General features: G+C 43.2%; 1 protein-coding gene across 1 annotated transcript in view; it reads left to right on the top strand.

The window, feature by feature from the left end:
• Positions 1 to 15,727, top strand: part of LOC129832433 (out at first protein homolog) — a 36,443-nt gene extending 20,716 nt beyond the window's left edge. Inside the window, exons 2-4 of the mRNA XM_055896497.1 lie at positions 10,203 to 10,337; positions 10,803 to 10,983; positions 13,053 to 15,727. Of these exons, the coding sequence (XP_055752472.1) occupies positions 10,203 to 10,337; positions 10,803 to 10,983; positions 13,053 to 13,330 (594 nt within the window). The 3' untranslated portion in view covers positions 13,331 to 15,727. The remainder of the gene's footprint in view (positions 1 to 10,202; positions 10,338 to 10,802; positions 10,984 to 13,052) is intronic.
• Positions 15,728 to 15,787: the final 60 nt, after the last annotated feature.

The following is a 15,787-nucleotide window of genomic DNA, read 5'->3' as shown; positions in this document are numbered from 1 at the left end:
TTACAGATACTTTTATGTGTGGGGTACAGGGATGAGGTAGCCATTCAAAAATCATGTTAAACACTTATTGCACAGAGTGAGTCCATGCAACTTATTATGTGACTTGTTAAGCACATTTTTACTCCTGGACTTATTTGCGCTTGCCATAACAAAGGGGTTGAATACTTATTGACTCAAGACATTTCAGCTTTTCATTTTTTTATTTATTTTTAAAAACATAATTCCACTTTGAATGTGTGTAGGCCAGTAACCAAAAATCTAAATGTAATCCATTTCAAATTCAGCCTGGAACACAAGAAAATGTGGATAAGTCAAGGGGTGTGAATACTTTCTAAAGGGTATAAGTGAGCAATAACTTATTGTATACTGACATTGATTGTCATGAGGTAAAATCCCGAGGGGGAAAATGAATGGAATAGAGGGTTGAAAGAGTAACACACAGAGAACTACCAATGCTGCACTGCCGTCACATATTTTCCAACTCTAGGGACATACTGTAGACCTTCAACAAATCACTGCGACAACATCGTACCAAGTGAGCCCGACGGACCCACATTTGGGGGTCTGTCTCATGGACTATATGTAGGAATTTGGGTACCATGTACACTATATAACCAAAAGTACATGGACACCTGCTCGTCGAACATCTCATTCCAAAATCATGGCCATTTAATATGGAGTTGGTCCTCCCCTTTGCTCGTATAACAGACTCCACTCTTGTGGGAAGGCTTTCCACTAGATGTTGGCACATTGCAGCAGGGATTTGCTCCCATTCTGCCACGAGCGTTAGCGAGGTCCAGCACTGTTGGGCGATTAGGCCTGGCTCGCAGTCGATGTTCCAATTCATCCCAATGGTGTTCGAGGGGATTGAGGTCAGGGCTCTGGTGCAGGCCAGTCAAGTTCTCCTACACCGATCTCGACAAACCATTTCTGTATGGACTTTGCTTTGTGGATGGGGGCATTGTCATGCTGGAACGGGAAAGGGCTTTCCCCAAAGTTGGAAGCTCAGAATTGTCTAGAATGTCATTGTATTCTGTAGCATTAAGATTTCCCTTCACTCGAACTAAGGGGCCTAGCCCGAACCATGAAAAACATCCCCAGACCATTATTCCTCCACCAAACTTTATAGTTGGCACTATAGTAGTTTTCTTCTGGTGTCCGCCAAAACCAGATTTGTCCGTCGGACTGCCAGATGGTGAAGCGTGATTCATCCCTCCAGAGTCCAATGGCGGCGAGCTTTAATCCACACCAGCAGACGCTTGTCATTGCGCATGGTGATCTTAGGCTTGTGTGCTGCTGCTCGGCCATGGAAAACCATTTCATGAAGCTCCCGACGAACAGTTCATGTGCTGACGTTGTTTGCAATTCTGTAGTGAGCGTTGCAACCAAGGACCAACTATTTTTACGCGCTTCAGCCCTCGGCGGTCCTGTTCTGTGAGCTTGTGTAGCCTACCACGTCACGGCTAAACCGTTGTTGCTCTTAGGCATTTACACTTCACAATAACAGCACTTACAGTTTAACAGGGCATCTCTAGCAGGGCTCTTCCAGTGTGTCTGGCATCACTCAGACATTCAGTGCATGTTCTGTTCTTAAACCAAGGGCTGAAACGTCATATAAACACACTTCAATACATACACTGGAGTGCTTTTTTTTTATTGCCGGTAAATATTGACTTAATATCCAGCACTTTCTCAGACATTGGATGTGTAGGTTCTACACATTCTTTCTCTCTGCCCTGATATCACCCCTACGTGTGACCAAAACTATAATTGCAGCTTATTTGTCACACACACACACACTGGCTGAGATGCGCAACAGATGTTGGGAATCCACCTGACACACTATCACTCTAAATTTACTGGGCCTCACTTCCAACAATGCCACGGTTGTGTGAACGAGCACATTGGCCCTCTCTTAAATCTTCCTTTTTATCTGTGTTATAAATGTATTGCGTTTCACAACTCACTTAGCTCTCGGGCTGTCTTATATCTAGACAGTTTTTCTCTTCAAATAAAGGGACGTTATGAACACACTCGCGGAATGAATTGATTTGGTTCTCCCACACACCCACATGTTTGTAAAGAGCAGCGAGCACAGCGGTTGGCCTTTATGAGCCAATTCCCATTGGGCTACATCTCTGACCTGTTTGGCAACTGCCTACTCCTTTTGAACCTTTCACAGACATTGCATATTTTTTGGGGCAAGTAGTTGGAAACTTGAACAAGCCCTTGGAATCCGTTGCGGCCCAATTACCATCGCGCCATTGTTTTCCGACCTTTTTATTATTATCATCTGGGTGGCTTACACATTATCTCCGGTTGCTCATGTGTGGGAATTCTGTGGAAATTTCTCTCAGCATTTCCTTGTAAATATGAAGTGGGGGTCCGGTTTTGCAATGCATCTGAAGTTGACTCATTTACTGCCTCGCCTCCCGATTTGTCACTTGCACAAACTTGTCAGCCTTTTTAAAAAAATGGGCAAGCAGTGTCACAACATTTCTTGGAAAAGGTGGTTTTAGGAATGGATACCATTCTGGTTAGAACTCTAAGACCACGCGGGCCATCCAGTGAATGCACCCGCTGCAGTTATGTAAGGTCCCACTACTGCACTGAGTCATGTGGGAAGGATGTGAACTCCATCTCCCACCATGTATTGATCCCTGTGTGGGAGATCTGCTCCACAGATAACAAATGGGTAGTTGCGCAGTACAGGGATGTGAGCAATACACAGGAACTGCAGGGCATTTCCTCAGAATATCTTTGAAGTTTAGCAGACCGTCAGCATGAACACTGAAGACTGAGGTGTGGAGAAGAAGAATGGTGTCTAGTTTGTCTTTTCTCTTAAGACAAGCGGCTTAAGGATGGTAGCCTCGTTGTTTTGGTGTGAAATCATCATTTAGGCAGCTTTTTTTGTTCACTTTAGGCCAAGTTAGCCGTTTTGGCGACAGCCTGCTGTTTTCAGATAGCCTGTTCCCGTATCTGTTTGTGCTGTAGCCAACTCACTCCTGTGGTTGTTGGCTACACAGAACAAACAGAGCTAGCACCAGGTTAGTTTGAAGAGCCTTTTCCCCCATACTCATTGTCCTCTCCTCTGGGCTGCTCTCACTGAGGCCTGCCTCCTGGCCTCTCGTCCACTAGCTGATGTCTTTCTACTGCTCCGAGTCGCCAGGCAGATTTTTGGGCTTTAAACACGGCTAATAATAAGGTCTTTTGTCGTTCCCACAATCGGAGCCAGGCAGGAGAGGAACAGGGCAGACACCAACACCAAATACCTTTTTGAACTTTTCACAATCAAATTATGCACAACATTGAACCTTTTTATTTTTAAGACAATTTTATTCAAGAAAAAAAGACTGGATATGGTTTCTGCTTAGTTTGACCCATTTGTACTCTCTGGATATTTTGGCCTGCTGCTCAACAAGGAAAACAAGCTACCTTGTAAAATCTATCAGATATGGCCAATTTTCAGTGTAAATTAAAAAATGTCAAAGGGGCCTGAACTTATCAAGTAATGGGAAAATGTCGATAAAACCTATTTTGATGGTGTAATTATTCAACTTTCATGCGTCTTCCTTTTTCAAGGGATAATCAACTCCATCTCAAATTAAAGTTATCTGTTTATATTCTGGATCTTGTTGAGCCACCTTGTCCTGTGTGGTTACCTTGGGTTGTCACTGTTGTGGCCTCCCAAACATGATCCCCTCGTGATTGAGCTACAAAACTTTGACGGTCCATAACTAAATTCACGTTACCATTTCTTCAGGTCATAAAAAGAGAATTCGTACAGCTTGTCTTATCTGCGTTGCATCATTTACAGTGCTAACTTTGGCAAAGGGGAAGGGAAAAAAATGGGTGGTTAGAACCATTACTCATATCCTTAAGAAGAACTGTAATCACTCGCTATTGCTCATTAACATCCACCAAACAACAGGAAATGAAAGTAACTAAAAATATGGTTCAAATTTGACGTAAAAGCGGCAGGATACTAGAAAAATATACATTTCTATGACCCCATGGAAATGATCGGATAATTATTTACTCGAATGCCTGAGCAATTTGGATTCTGAAGAGGTTGCTCTGGATCTTTGATGTCCGCTGCCTGTTGCAGGATGTGAAGTCTGTGCGACAAAGGTTGGGGTTGGAGCCGTATGGGACTGAAGCTACAGCCAAAGGTCATCACTTATCAAGCTACTGATGTTGATCCGAATTGCACGTGAATAAACCGGCATGTTTGGAGAAACTGGCCTTTCCAAATACTTTAATTTTGGAAAATACTGTTGTGAATTGCTAATTCATTTGAATTATCTGTTGGCCATGCATGGTTAGATTACGAATATACATACCATCCTTTACATTTTGAGTGTGTGTTTTGTCAATGCCTTTAGGCGTGTTCTCATTCTCACCTACATAGCCATTTTAATTAAAGCGTACCTTTTTTATTGTCTGTTTAAATACCCACTAGGACGCCTTCCAGCAACAGTACCCCCTGTGTTTTCATTGTCCCTTCACTCCTGCCAGCATTTGCTAATTCTCTTGACAAAACAGCCAGGTGTAACCGACCCCCAAATCTGACTTCACATTCCTTCTCTTAGTGTTTCCGTAATTAGTCTCAACTCCAGCATTTCTCAGCCAAGCTCCTTTCCTTCCCCCTCTTTGTTTGTCTTTCTTCCGAGCAGGGGAGGCTTAATCCTCCTCGTACACCTGTGCCTTTTCACCCAGGTCTCTGAGACACCAATGCAAATATCTTTACCATCACAAAAACGAGAGGTAATCGCTTATGATGCTTAACTTTAAAAAAAAAAAAAATCTATATACTTATTTATTCCCTCCACAAAAATGAGCCGTGTGCATCTGAGCTGGCTTGTTGCTTTTCGAGAAGTTTGTTTGCACTGCGTTTGGATGTCTCGGCTGAGTTCTCTCTTAAAAACGACTGCCCTACGTGTGCTCGACGTAGTAAACTTTTTTTGTGTACTACGTTTGACATTTTTCCATATTTTGGTGTAATTATTTAAAAAGAAATGTGCTTACCAGTATACCTGCATTTTGGCAGTTTGAGTAGAAGATAAGAAAAAGCCCACCATTTGGCTTTCTCACAGATTCATTTCATCCTCTACCACTCACTGGGTAAACCACTGATCCCGAATGTCAATCTGTGACTGCTGGGCCTCTCCAAACAGCAGCCTTATCAAACAGACAGGGTCTTAGAGTGGATTGGAAAACAGGAAGCGACGGGAACTCTGGGGATGGCCTTTGGCACAACTTTACTGGCGTCGAAAAGTTCACTGGCTGCCATTAACCCCGCTAGCAGTCATAGTGACCAGTCTGATTTCAATGGGTTCGTTCAATGTTACGGGTCGACAGAAGTTTACTACTCTCTTTCACAGCCATGAACAGCATATTCTCTCTCAAGGTGTCGGGGTAGCATGGCTACAGCGTAGCTACAGAGAATGATCACTGTAAATAGGACCTTTTTGAGTGCGTGAAAAGGCCTTTTGTGGACCTCCTTAAATAAGCTTCCCACGAAAAGTAACCACCCATGAAATGGGCCCTAACCCTCTCCTATGTTGTAGATCATACGTTGAGGCTGCAAGTGGAGTTGTGTGGATACACTAGCTTTTGGCTTTTCTTACCCGATGCAGATAGTACGTTTGGATACAAGCCTCCGTCTTTGGCGTACTTAGCTGGTGTAGCCTATTTATCAGTGCACGGGCATTTTAAAACGTTAGATAACAAATGGGCTAGGACTCCTAGTAAATGAGGTTGTCGATTTGAGAGTCATGGCTCTTTAATTTTGGATATCAATGCAACACACATTTTGTCAGGGATTTTTCTGAATGTTGGGTGAAAAACTAGACATAATTATGTGGCCATATTCTGCTTTTAGCAGATAAAAAAAAAAATCATAACTATATCAAACGGTTGTTGTAAAAAAAGATATATATTTTTAATTTTACCCCCTTTTCTCCCCAATTTTCATGGTGTCTCATCGCTACAACTCCCGTATGGGCTCGGGAGAGACAAAGGTTGAAAGCTATGCGTCCTCCGAAGCACAACCCAACCAAGCCGCACTGCTTCTTAACACAGCGCGCCTCCAACCCGGAAGCCAGCCGCACCAATGTGTCAGAGGAAACACCGTGCACCTGGCCCCCTTGGTTAGCGCGCACTGCGCCCGGCCCGCCACAGGAGTCGCTGGAGCGCGATGAGACAAGGATATCCCTACCGGCCAAACCCTCCCTAACCCGGACGACGCTAGGCCAATTGTGCGTCGCCCTACGGACCTCCCGGTCGCGGCCGGCTGCGACAGAGCCTGGGCGCGAACCCAGAGACTCTGGTGGCGCAGCTAGCGCTGCGATGCAGTGCCCAAGACCACTGCGCCACCCGGGAGGCCCTGGTTGTTGTAAATTTTGCGCTTGGAGCATGTACTTTCATGAGGCATAAGTTATATATTTCAATTGATTGAAATATATAATATATATAAAATCATTTGTTTAACCTTTATTGAATTAGGCAAGTCAGTTAAGAACATTCTTATTTACAATGACGGCCTAGGAACAGTGGGTTAACTGCCTTGTTCAGGGGCAGAACGACAGATTTTTACCTTGTCCGCTCGGGGATTCGATCTAGCAACCTTTCGGGTACTGTCCCAACGCTCTAACCATTAGGCTACCTACCTGTGTCCACATACTTTTGTGTGTGGACATACTTTTGTATGTGGACACCACTTCAAATATTTAAGCCACACACGTTGCTGACAGGCGTATAAAATCAAGCACACAACCATGCAATCTCCATAGTCAAACATTGGCAGTAGAATGGTCTTACTTAAGAGCTCAGTGACTTTCAACGTGGCACCGCCATAGGATGCCACCTTTAAACCAAGTCAGTTCGTCAAATTTCTGCCCCGCTAGAGCTGCCCCGGTCAACTGTAAGTGCTGTTATTGTGAAGTGGAAACGTCTAGGAGCAACAACGGCTCATCCACGTAGTGGTAGGCCACACAAGCTCATAGAATGGGATCGCCGAGTGCTGAAGCACGTAGCGTATAAAAATTGTCTGTCCTCGGTTGCAACAGTCACTACTGAGTTCCAAATTGCCTCTGGAAGCAACGTCTGCACAAGAACTGTTCGTCGGGAGCTTCATGAAATCGGTTTCAATGGCTGAGCAGCCACACAAACGCCTAAGATCACCATGCACAATGCCAAGTGTTGGCTGGAGTGGTAAAGCCTGCCGCCATTGGACTCTGGCGCTGTGGATACATGTTCTCTGGAGTGATGAGTTACGCTTCACCGTCTGGTGGACGAATCTGGGTTTGGCGGATGCCAAGAGAATGCTACCTGCCCGACTGCATAGTGCCAATTGTAAAGTTTGGTGGAGGAGGAATAATCTGGCGGGGGGCTGTTTTTCATGGTTCAGGCTAGGCCCCTTAGTTCCAGTGAAGGGAAATCGTAACGCTGCAGCATACAATGACATTCTAGACGATTCTGTGCTTCCAACTTTGTGGCAACAGTTTGGGGAAGCCCCTTTTCCTGTTTCAGCATGACAATGCCCTTGTGCACAAAGCACGGTTCATACAGAAATGTTTTGTTGAGATCGTTGTGGAAGAACTTGACTTGCCTGCACAGAGCCCTGACCTCAACCCCATCAAACACCTTTGGGATGAATTAGAAATCCAAACTGCGAGCCATGCCTAATCTCCCAACGTCAGTGCCCGACCTCACTAATGCTCTGGTGACTGAATGGAAGCAAGTCCCGCAACTTGTCAGCAAGTTTTCCAACTTCTAGTGGAAAGCCTTCCCAGAAGAGTAAAGACTGTTAAAGCAGCTAGGGGGTGACCAACCTCATATTAATGCCCATGATTTTGTAATGAGATGTTCGACGAGCAGCTGTCACATACTTTTTGTCATGTAGTGTACAAATCACGGATTGCCCCTTTTTTTCTTTTCTTTTTTTACACACGAACCCAGTTACTGCTTTTATTACATCAGTAATACTCTGTCACCATCTGCTGCTAAAGACATTTGCTTTTCCCATAAAGAAATTAGCATAATGCGCATATTTTTTTTATTTTGAACAATACCAACCCACTTGGCAGATTTTTAAGTAGGATCTATCTTTTGATCACTTAGGCTTGAATATTCCCTTGCATGGTTCCTTGCACTTGACATGGCTTATTTACAGTCTGTCATTATTTGAGCAGGTGTACTACCATTTTCTGACACGGCCCATCATTGGTTGCACATTATATCTCACTTTTATCCTGTAACCTAATGTCTTTCTTTTCCTCCATCACGCGGCGTAGCTGTGGTACTTAGGACTGGGAGGGTGCCAACCTAGTGTGACTTGGCACAGAGCTTCTGTTGCAGCCAGAAGTTAGGACAACTTCAAACAAACAAAAAGCATGGTCCTTCTCGTGCGGTTGTATTTATAGAACAGAGGGTGTCATCTTACTTATTTGAATAAATTATACCCATTTACTGGGTTAGTGAAAGTATCCCAAAAATCCCATACATAAAATGTTTTTTAGCTCTTATTTTAACAACAAAAAAATATATACAAAAAAAAAACACTTCTCAGTTTTTGCCTTTTGAAATTCACATAGGTCTCCAACATAGTTTAGAGCAGGATGTTAAATGTAATATACAGATGTCACTCAGTCTTAACACCTGGCATGACGACAAGCTTTGGCTGCATCACCATGTCCTCCCGTTGTACTACCCCATCTGCTGCTCTCTGCCTGGGCTTCTCCCCTCTGACGGTGGCTGAGGTCGGAGGTGGTTTGAAAGGAAAGGAGCAGTGCTGTTAGAGCTTTCCTGAAATTACCCCGAGTGTGCCTGGAGCAGTCCACCCCCCCCCAACCCCCTCTCGCTATCTGACAGGAATGCCACACACACACAGCTCTCATCTTCCCACCCAGTGCCGCTGCGCCATTTTTCTACTGACTGGGAGGTCCTATACTGCCACTACTTATATAAGATATATAGCTACCTCCTCTTCTGTGTTTTCTTAAATTCTCGTTCCCTTATGCCATGATTCCTTCATGTCTGGCTCTGATTTATACTTCAATTATGTGCTTTGCTATTCCAACACACAGATCAGCTAAGCAACGACAACATCACTGACTCGGACATTCCTCCAGTTATTATGAGTCATTATCAGCTGCTTGTTTGAGCTCGATAATATATGCCATATAGCAGAGCCTTTTATGCAAAGTAACTAACAGTCGTGTGTACATACACTTTCGTTTGGGTGGCTCCAGCGGGACTCGAACCCATGACCCTGGCGTTTACGTGCAACATGTTCTACCAACTACCAGATTTCCCATCCAAGGCGGTGAATGAATTACGAGTATCTCTGGAGACCAAATAGATGTGTGTACTCTAAAGTACAGTTTCCCAAACAGGAGAGTGAGGCGAAAGAGCTTGAGAGGGCAAACAAAACGGGGGGTGGAGGCGGCTGTAGATCTAGCTTGTTTATCTGAGTTGTCCGAGAGTTCCTCCTTATTCCCCGGGAGTAAAAGCCTTAAAGTTGGTTCTCCTCTGCGGGCTGTCTGCTTGGGATGTGTGTGTGAAAAGCTGAGGAGTGTGGGGGGTGTGTGTGTGTGAGAAAGAGCCAAGAGGATGTCAGGGAAGGGAGAGCTGATGAATGGGGGAGACAGGTCTGTGGCTTTGCTGTCCTCGGCTAGAGCTGCTCTTTATGGCCTTGGGGCCCAGCCAGATCTCTTGTTCGGTTGCCAACAGCAACAAAGTCATGCTAAAACCTTCCAACATCTTTCTGTTTTGTCAACATAAAGTGTAACTAAATGATTCTTCTTTTGAAGTTATGGGTGTTGGTTTAGTTTAACTCTTTGGGCACAGATTTGACTGTGCAAATAAGCAGTTCTAGTGAAAGGAGACTGTAAATGTTCGATTTTTTTTTTTTTCTCCAAATCTCTCATTCTAATGTATGCACAATGAAAGATTCAGTTGATTAATGTGCATTCCAAACTTGTTTCAAGCCTACTATACTGGTCCAAAACAGTATGGCACACCCTAGCAAAACATTTTTTTTAAATGGCAAATTTAAATCTTTCTTATTGGACAAGTCTAGGAAGTCCCTCGCTGTTCAACATTCTTTTCCATTTGGTGCATAATGAACACGACCCAGATCCTATGCAGTTGCAGTCATGCTGCCTCAAAATCTGTCTCCTTCCTTCTTTCCGCTTCAGGATGTGAAGATTTTCCGGGCGCTCATCCTTGGGGAGCTGGAGAGGGGCCAGAGTCAATACCAGGCCCTGTGCTTCATCTCGCGCCTCAACCACAACGAGTTCATCCCCAGCGAGTCCATGGCCCGACTCAGACAGGTATGTGTCACCGACTGGGGTTCTAACTCCGGTGCTTCAAGACTGTTAGTCGCTGAGGTAAAGCCAAGGCATTAGCTCAGGGAGCTAACAGAAGTATTCACACGAGAGTGGTTCCAAACATCCTCCGTTACATATGCACTAGTAGTACAGGGATATTCGCTTACTGAATGGCCTTGTTTGAATGTTACATTTATCCTTTCTTTCTTCCTCTCCTTCGAGTAATCACTGATCTAACACAACATGACACTTGCTAGCAAGAGCTTCCTTTGTAGTTCCACTATGTTGCTTTCACCTATTCCTGCTGTGTCGGATCAGTGATAACGCCAAAGGAAAGATACAGGGAATAACAAGTAACAAATAAGGCCAGTGAGTGTCCTTGCTCGGAGTGGGGGAAGTGAATGAGCATTATCCCATTTGATAAAGTGACCTTGGCGACATGACTGACTTTGTCCTGCTGTCCATCAGAAAAACCCTCACGCCATCCGCATGGCGGAGGAGAGGCGGGGCCACGACCAGCTGACCATGAACGTGGCGCTGAACCTGAGCCGGGCGTGGCAGCTCAGCAGCCACATCTACAACATGTGCAGCGAGGCCCGGGAGGCCATCTACACCCGGGAGAGGGACGTCCAACATTGGCTGGAGAGAGGTCAATAGAATGAATGTGGGCACAGCGTGTCACAGATAATGTCATCCCAAAGGGAATTAATACAAATGGAAAATGAGAGGCTGGGAGACTAAACTGAAAGGTGGTCTAAAGTACTTAACTAAAAATATTTTAAGGTACTACTTAAGTAGTTTTTTGGGGTATCTGTACTTTACAATTTATATTTTTGACATCTTGTACTTCATTCCTGAAGAAAATAATGTACTTTTTTACTCCATATATTTTCCCTAAGACCCAAAATGACTCGTTACATTTTGAATGCTTAGCAGGACAGGAAAATTGTCCAATTCATGTACTTATCAAGAGAACATCCCTGGTAATCCCTACTGCCTCTGATCTGGCGGACTCACTAAACACAAATGCTTTGTTTGTAAATGATGTCTGAGTGTTGGAGTGTGCCCCTGGCTATCCGTAAAAATAAATTTAAAAAACAAGAAAATGGTGCCGGCTGGTATGCTTATTATAAGCAATTTGAAATGATTTTTACTTTTGATACTTATGTATATTTAAAACTAAAACTTTTAGGCTTTTCCTCAAGTAGTATTTTACTGGGTGACTTTCACTTGAGTCATATTCTATAAGGTATCTTTACTTTTACTCAAGTATGGCAACTTTTTCCACAACTGGTGATCTGTATCTTTCAGTCAATGTTTTTGTCCTAGTGGCCTTTCTCAAGACACGATACACATTTGTCCACCATTGTGCGGACGTGGAATAAAAGATACATTTCACCTTTTCATTTTTGTCCTCCCAGCTTCTCTTTTTCATTTGGAGAGGTCAGCCCCCACCCTCTCTCTCTCTCTCTCTGAAGTATGATGAGCTGGAATAAAAGCCACCACACTATGACCTCTAGGAATGGTGTTGCCCATCCTTAATCACATACTCGCTCTAATGTAAATGAATCCAATACATTTTAGCTCTGTATGTACACTATCATACCAAACTAGCCCAGTTCCACTTCAATAACACTATTAGTCTTTGACAATGTAAACAAAGATTACACTCTCCCTGAAAGTCTGTTTTGCTCCTAAAGCTCTTTTTCTATATGAGTGTATACTTGGCTCAACTTTAAACAATTACGTTTCGTGATAGTTGTATTGCGAGAGATGTTTTGCTGACTGAAAATAGCCCTGGGTCTAGTTTATCTTTATTTATTATGGACCCCCATTAGCTGCTGCCAAGCTAGTAGCTACTCTTCCAAAATTTAAGGCAGTTTATACAATTTTAAAAACATTACAATATATTCAGACTGTGTGCCCTCAGGCCCCTACTCCACCACTACCACATAAATACAGCACAAAATGTGTGTGTGTGCCTATGTTTGTGTTGCTTCGCAGTTCCCTCTGTTCCATAAGGTGTTTTATTGTTTAAAAAAAAAATGTAATCAAATTTTACTGCTTGCATCAGTTACCTGATGTGGAATAGAGTTCCATGTAGTCATGGCTCTATGTAGTACTGTGCCCCTTCCATAGTCTGTCCTGGACTTGAGGACCGTGAAGAGACCTCTTGTGGCATGTCTTGTGGGGTATGCATGGGTGTCCGAGCTATGCGCCTGTAGTTCAAACACACAGCTCGGTGTTTTAAACATGTCAATACCTCTTATGAATACAAGCAGTGATGAAGTCCATCTCTCCTCCACTTTGAGCCAACTTGCTCAATTTCCACGTTATTTATTACAAGTTTTAGTTGAAGTTTAGTGAATGATATTTCCCAAATACAATCATTTTAGTTTATATTTAGGACTAACTTATTCCTTTATCTATGCCTAGACACTGGACTTAATATAATGTACACTACAGTACTGTAAACAATGTTGCATGAAGGTCATAGTACAGTGCATGGTGAACCATCTGTGAGTGAATAGAGATAACAGCATTCTTGCATGACAAAGTTCCTTATTACTAGCCTGGTCCCATATTGGTTTGTGTCGTCTTGCCAAATCCTATGGTCATTGTCACAGTGGGAGTTGTCAAGACCGCACAAACAGAACTGGGACCAGGCTACCTTATTAGAGCATTGACTCACAAATATGTTCCTTGCTGCACCTGTAGGAGTGGAGGGCTCCGTGTTTGAGACCCTGCCCCAGACGGTGGACGTGGTCCCGGTCCTGCTGTCATGCCGCTCTACGAGAGACGTGTGGCAGCCCTGCTCCTGCAGCTTCAGCCTGCGCCTGGAGTGGTACCCCTGCCTGCTCAAGTACTGCCGCAACCGCGACACCACAGGCAAAGGCAGCCCCTACAAGTGTGGCATCAAAAGCTGCAGCAAAGGCTACCACTTCACCTACTATGTCCCACACAAACAGCTCTGTCTCTGGGATGAGGAGACTTAGCAGCACACTAGCAAAGGCTACAACTACCCCCCCCCCCCCCCCCCAAACAAACCAATGTTTTTCTTGTACTCCCTTATTTAATTTGGACATCAGTTCATCCCAAAACCATTGGGCTGCATCCTGTCGTGAGATGATAGTAGTTTGATGCCTTACATGGGGAAGGTTGAAATTGAGACCAAAACCTTTTTTTGCAACAGGAGCTATTTTCTCTCAATAACTCTATAGGGGACATTTCCTATAGTTTGGATATGATGCCTCCGAAGTGTCCAGGTACCTACTGTGACCCTAAATGACTCTTGCACGTTTGCGCCAATGTTGGGAAAACATCCCAATATGGCGCAGCTAATAAAAATGACTACAAGAACCTCTTCTCATAAGGACACGTTTATGCATACGGCTGGACAGTGCAGCTTCTTTTCTACATTTCTTGCCCCGTGGGGTGACTGGTGAAGGAACAACGTTCCCATTATGTTGTCACAGGAAACCGTGGGATCGGAACGGTCAGTTAGACAATGACTTATGACATCAATAACACAGCTTTAGCCAGCTCCCTTCCTGGTCAATGGCAACTCGGGTTGCACTCGATAATGTTTCTCTGATGCTGGCATTATTTATTTGGTTGCAAGGTGAAATTATACAAGATTCTTATGTCTAAAATGACTCATCTTTAAAAAGTTTTATCTTCATCACATTTTGTCTTTGCTTTGTCAATTACAAGCTTCATTTCCTCCAATTCTGCATCTGTTAGCAAATAGACAGAATTGTAGCAAGACATGATATACACAGTGTACAAAACAGTAGGAATACCTTTCTAATATTGAGTTGCACCCCCCTTTTGCCCTCAGAACAGCCTCAATTCGTCGGGGTATTGACTCTACAATGTGTCGAAAGCGTTCCACAGCAATGCTGGCCCATGTTGACCCCAATGCTTCCCACAGTTGTGTCAATTTGGCTGGATGTCCTTTGGGTGGTGGACCATTCTTGAAACGCACAGGAAACTGTTGAGTGTGGAAAAACCCAGCAGCTTTGTAGTTCTTTCCAATTCATCCTCTGAATGGCACATACACAATCCATATCTCTAGGCTTAAAAATCCTTTGTTAACCGGTCTTCTCCCCTGCATCTACACGGATTTGAAGTGGATTTAACAGGTGACAGCAATAAGGGATCATAGCTTTCACCTGGTCAATGTCATGGAAAGAGCAGGTGTTCTTAATGTTTTGTACCCTCAGTGTATATTGTGAACATTTGTTGGTGTTGTATTTAGGTAACAGTATAGACATTTATGCAAATTTAATGTATGTTGTTGAAGAGCAAGTTACGTCTATCTATTCTATGACAGTAGCTTCAATGTTGTTTTTCTTCTGTCAATGTGATTTTCTTGGGAGCACATTTTCATGAATCCCAATTCACAATGGAAGATCACCTGAGTATTTGTAAATAGTCTGGGGTTGAGAGAGAATGCCACTCACTTGAACATCATTTACAGCTCAATCACTGATGGTCCTGATTTTACATAGGTTTCATTTTGACAAAGGTTTTGAAGTTGATTTGCTTATATTTCATTATTCTTTCCAAGTTTGTGGCTAAACCAAAGTAAAGATTCACAAAGGAAGGGCTAAAGTTGCAACCAATCAGATTTGATTTCTGTCCAGAGCCAGGCTGTGTTGGATCTAGTGCTTACTCAACTGCCTGGTCACTTTCATTTATCATGCAATACTTCCACCCCCTTTTAATGCAATGCATAGCTCATTTTTTTCCTTTCAAACAACATAGATTATTGAAGAAAAAAAAGTCTAACAATAGCCAGTGGAACCCTTACCACCATTGTCAGTTCATTTCATTAACATCACAATTTATTATAAATGTACATGCAGGCCTTGATTTTCACTTTGTGATTCCATTCCACACGGAACACTTTGTTCAGGTAGGACTAATATTATCAGCAGTCTGTAGGAAAGTCACATTTTATTCCACATATGATCACTTGTTTGCTATCCGATTCCAATACCTCACCACGTCATTTTACATCTTGAGTAGCCTAATGTGTGTTTAATCATATTCAGTAGTAACCGGCACCTAATTGTTTTGTTTAATTCTCCTGATTATTCTGTCACATGCTAATTCCATGTCTTTGTTCACTTTGTTTGTGTATGACCTCTTCCCAACTGACAAACCAAATGTCCTTTTTTTTTTTTACCTTCAAACTGGCCATTCTATGGTAACCTATGTGCCTTAACGCTTAAATTGATTTTTTTGCTATGTAAAACTAGAATAAAGTCTCAAACATATTTTTCTATGAAAGAGTTGTGTACGCTCTTCGAAAACACCACAGAAAAATAATGCAATTTACCATTCAAAAGTATATTTTGCCTTCAATAAAGACACGTCTTTTTTCACTGCACTTTATGGGGGGGTTTATTCAGCAAAGGTCTGAGCAGATTCTAAATATCCGGAAA

This window comes from Salvelinus fontinalis, chromosome 33 (assembly GCF_029448725.1).
Source record: "Salvelinus fontinalis isolate EN_2023a chromosome 33, ASM2944872v1, whole genome shotgun sequence".
In the NCBI taxonomy this organism is placed as follows: Eukaryota; Metazoa; Chordata; class Actinopteri; order Salmoniformes; family Salmonidae; genus Salvelinus; species Salvelinus fontinalis.
Note: the sequence above shows the minus strand (reverse complement) of the source record. Positions and strands in the feature narration are given on the sequence as shown.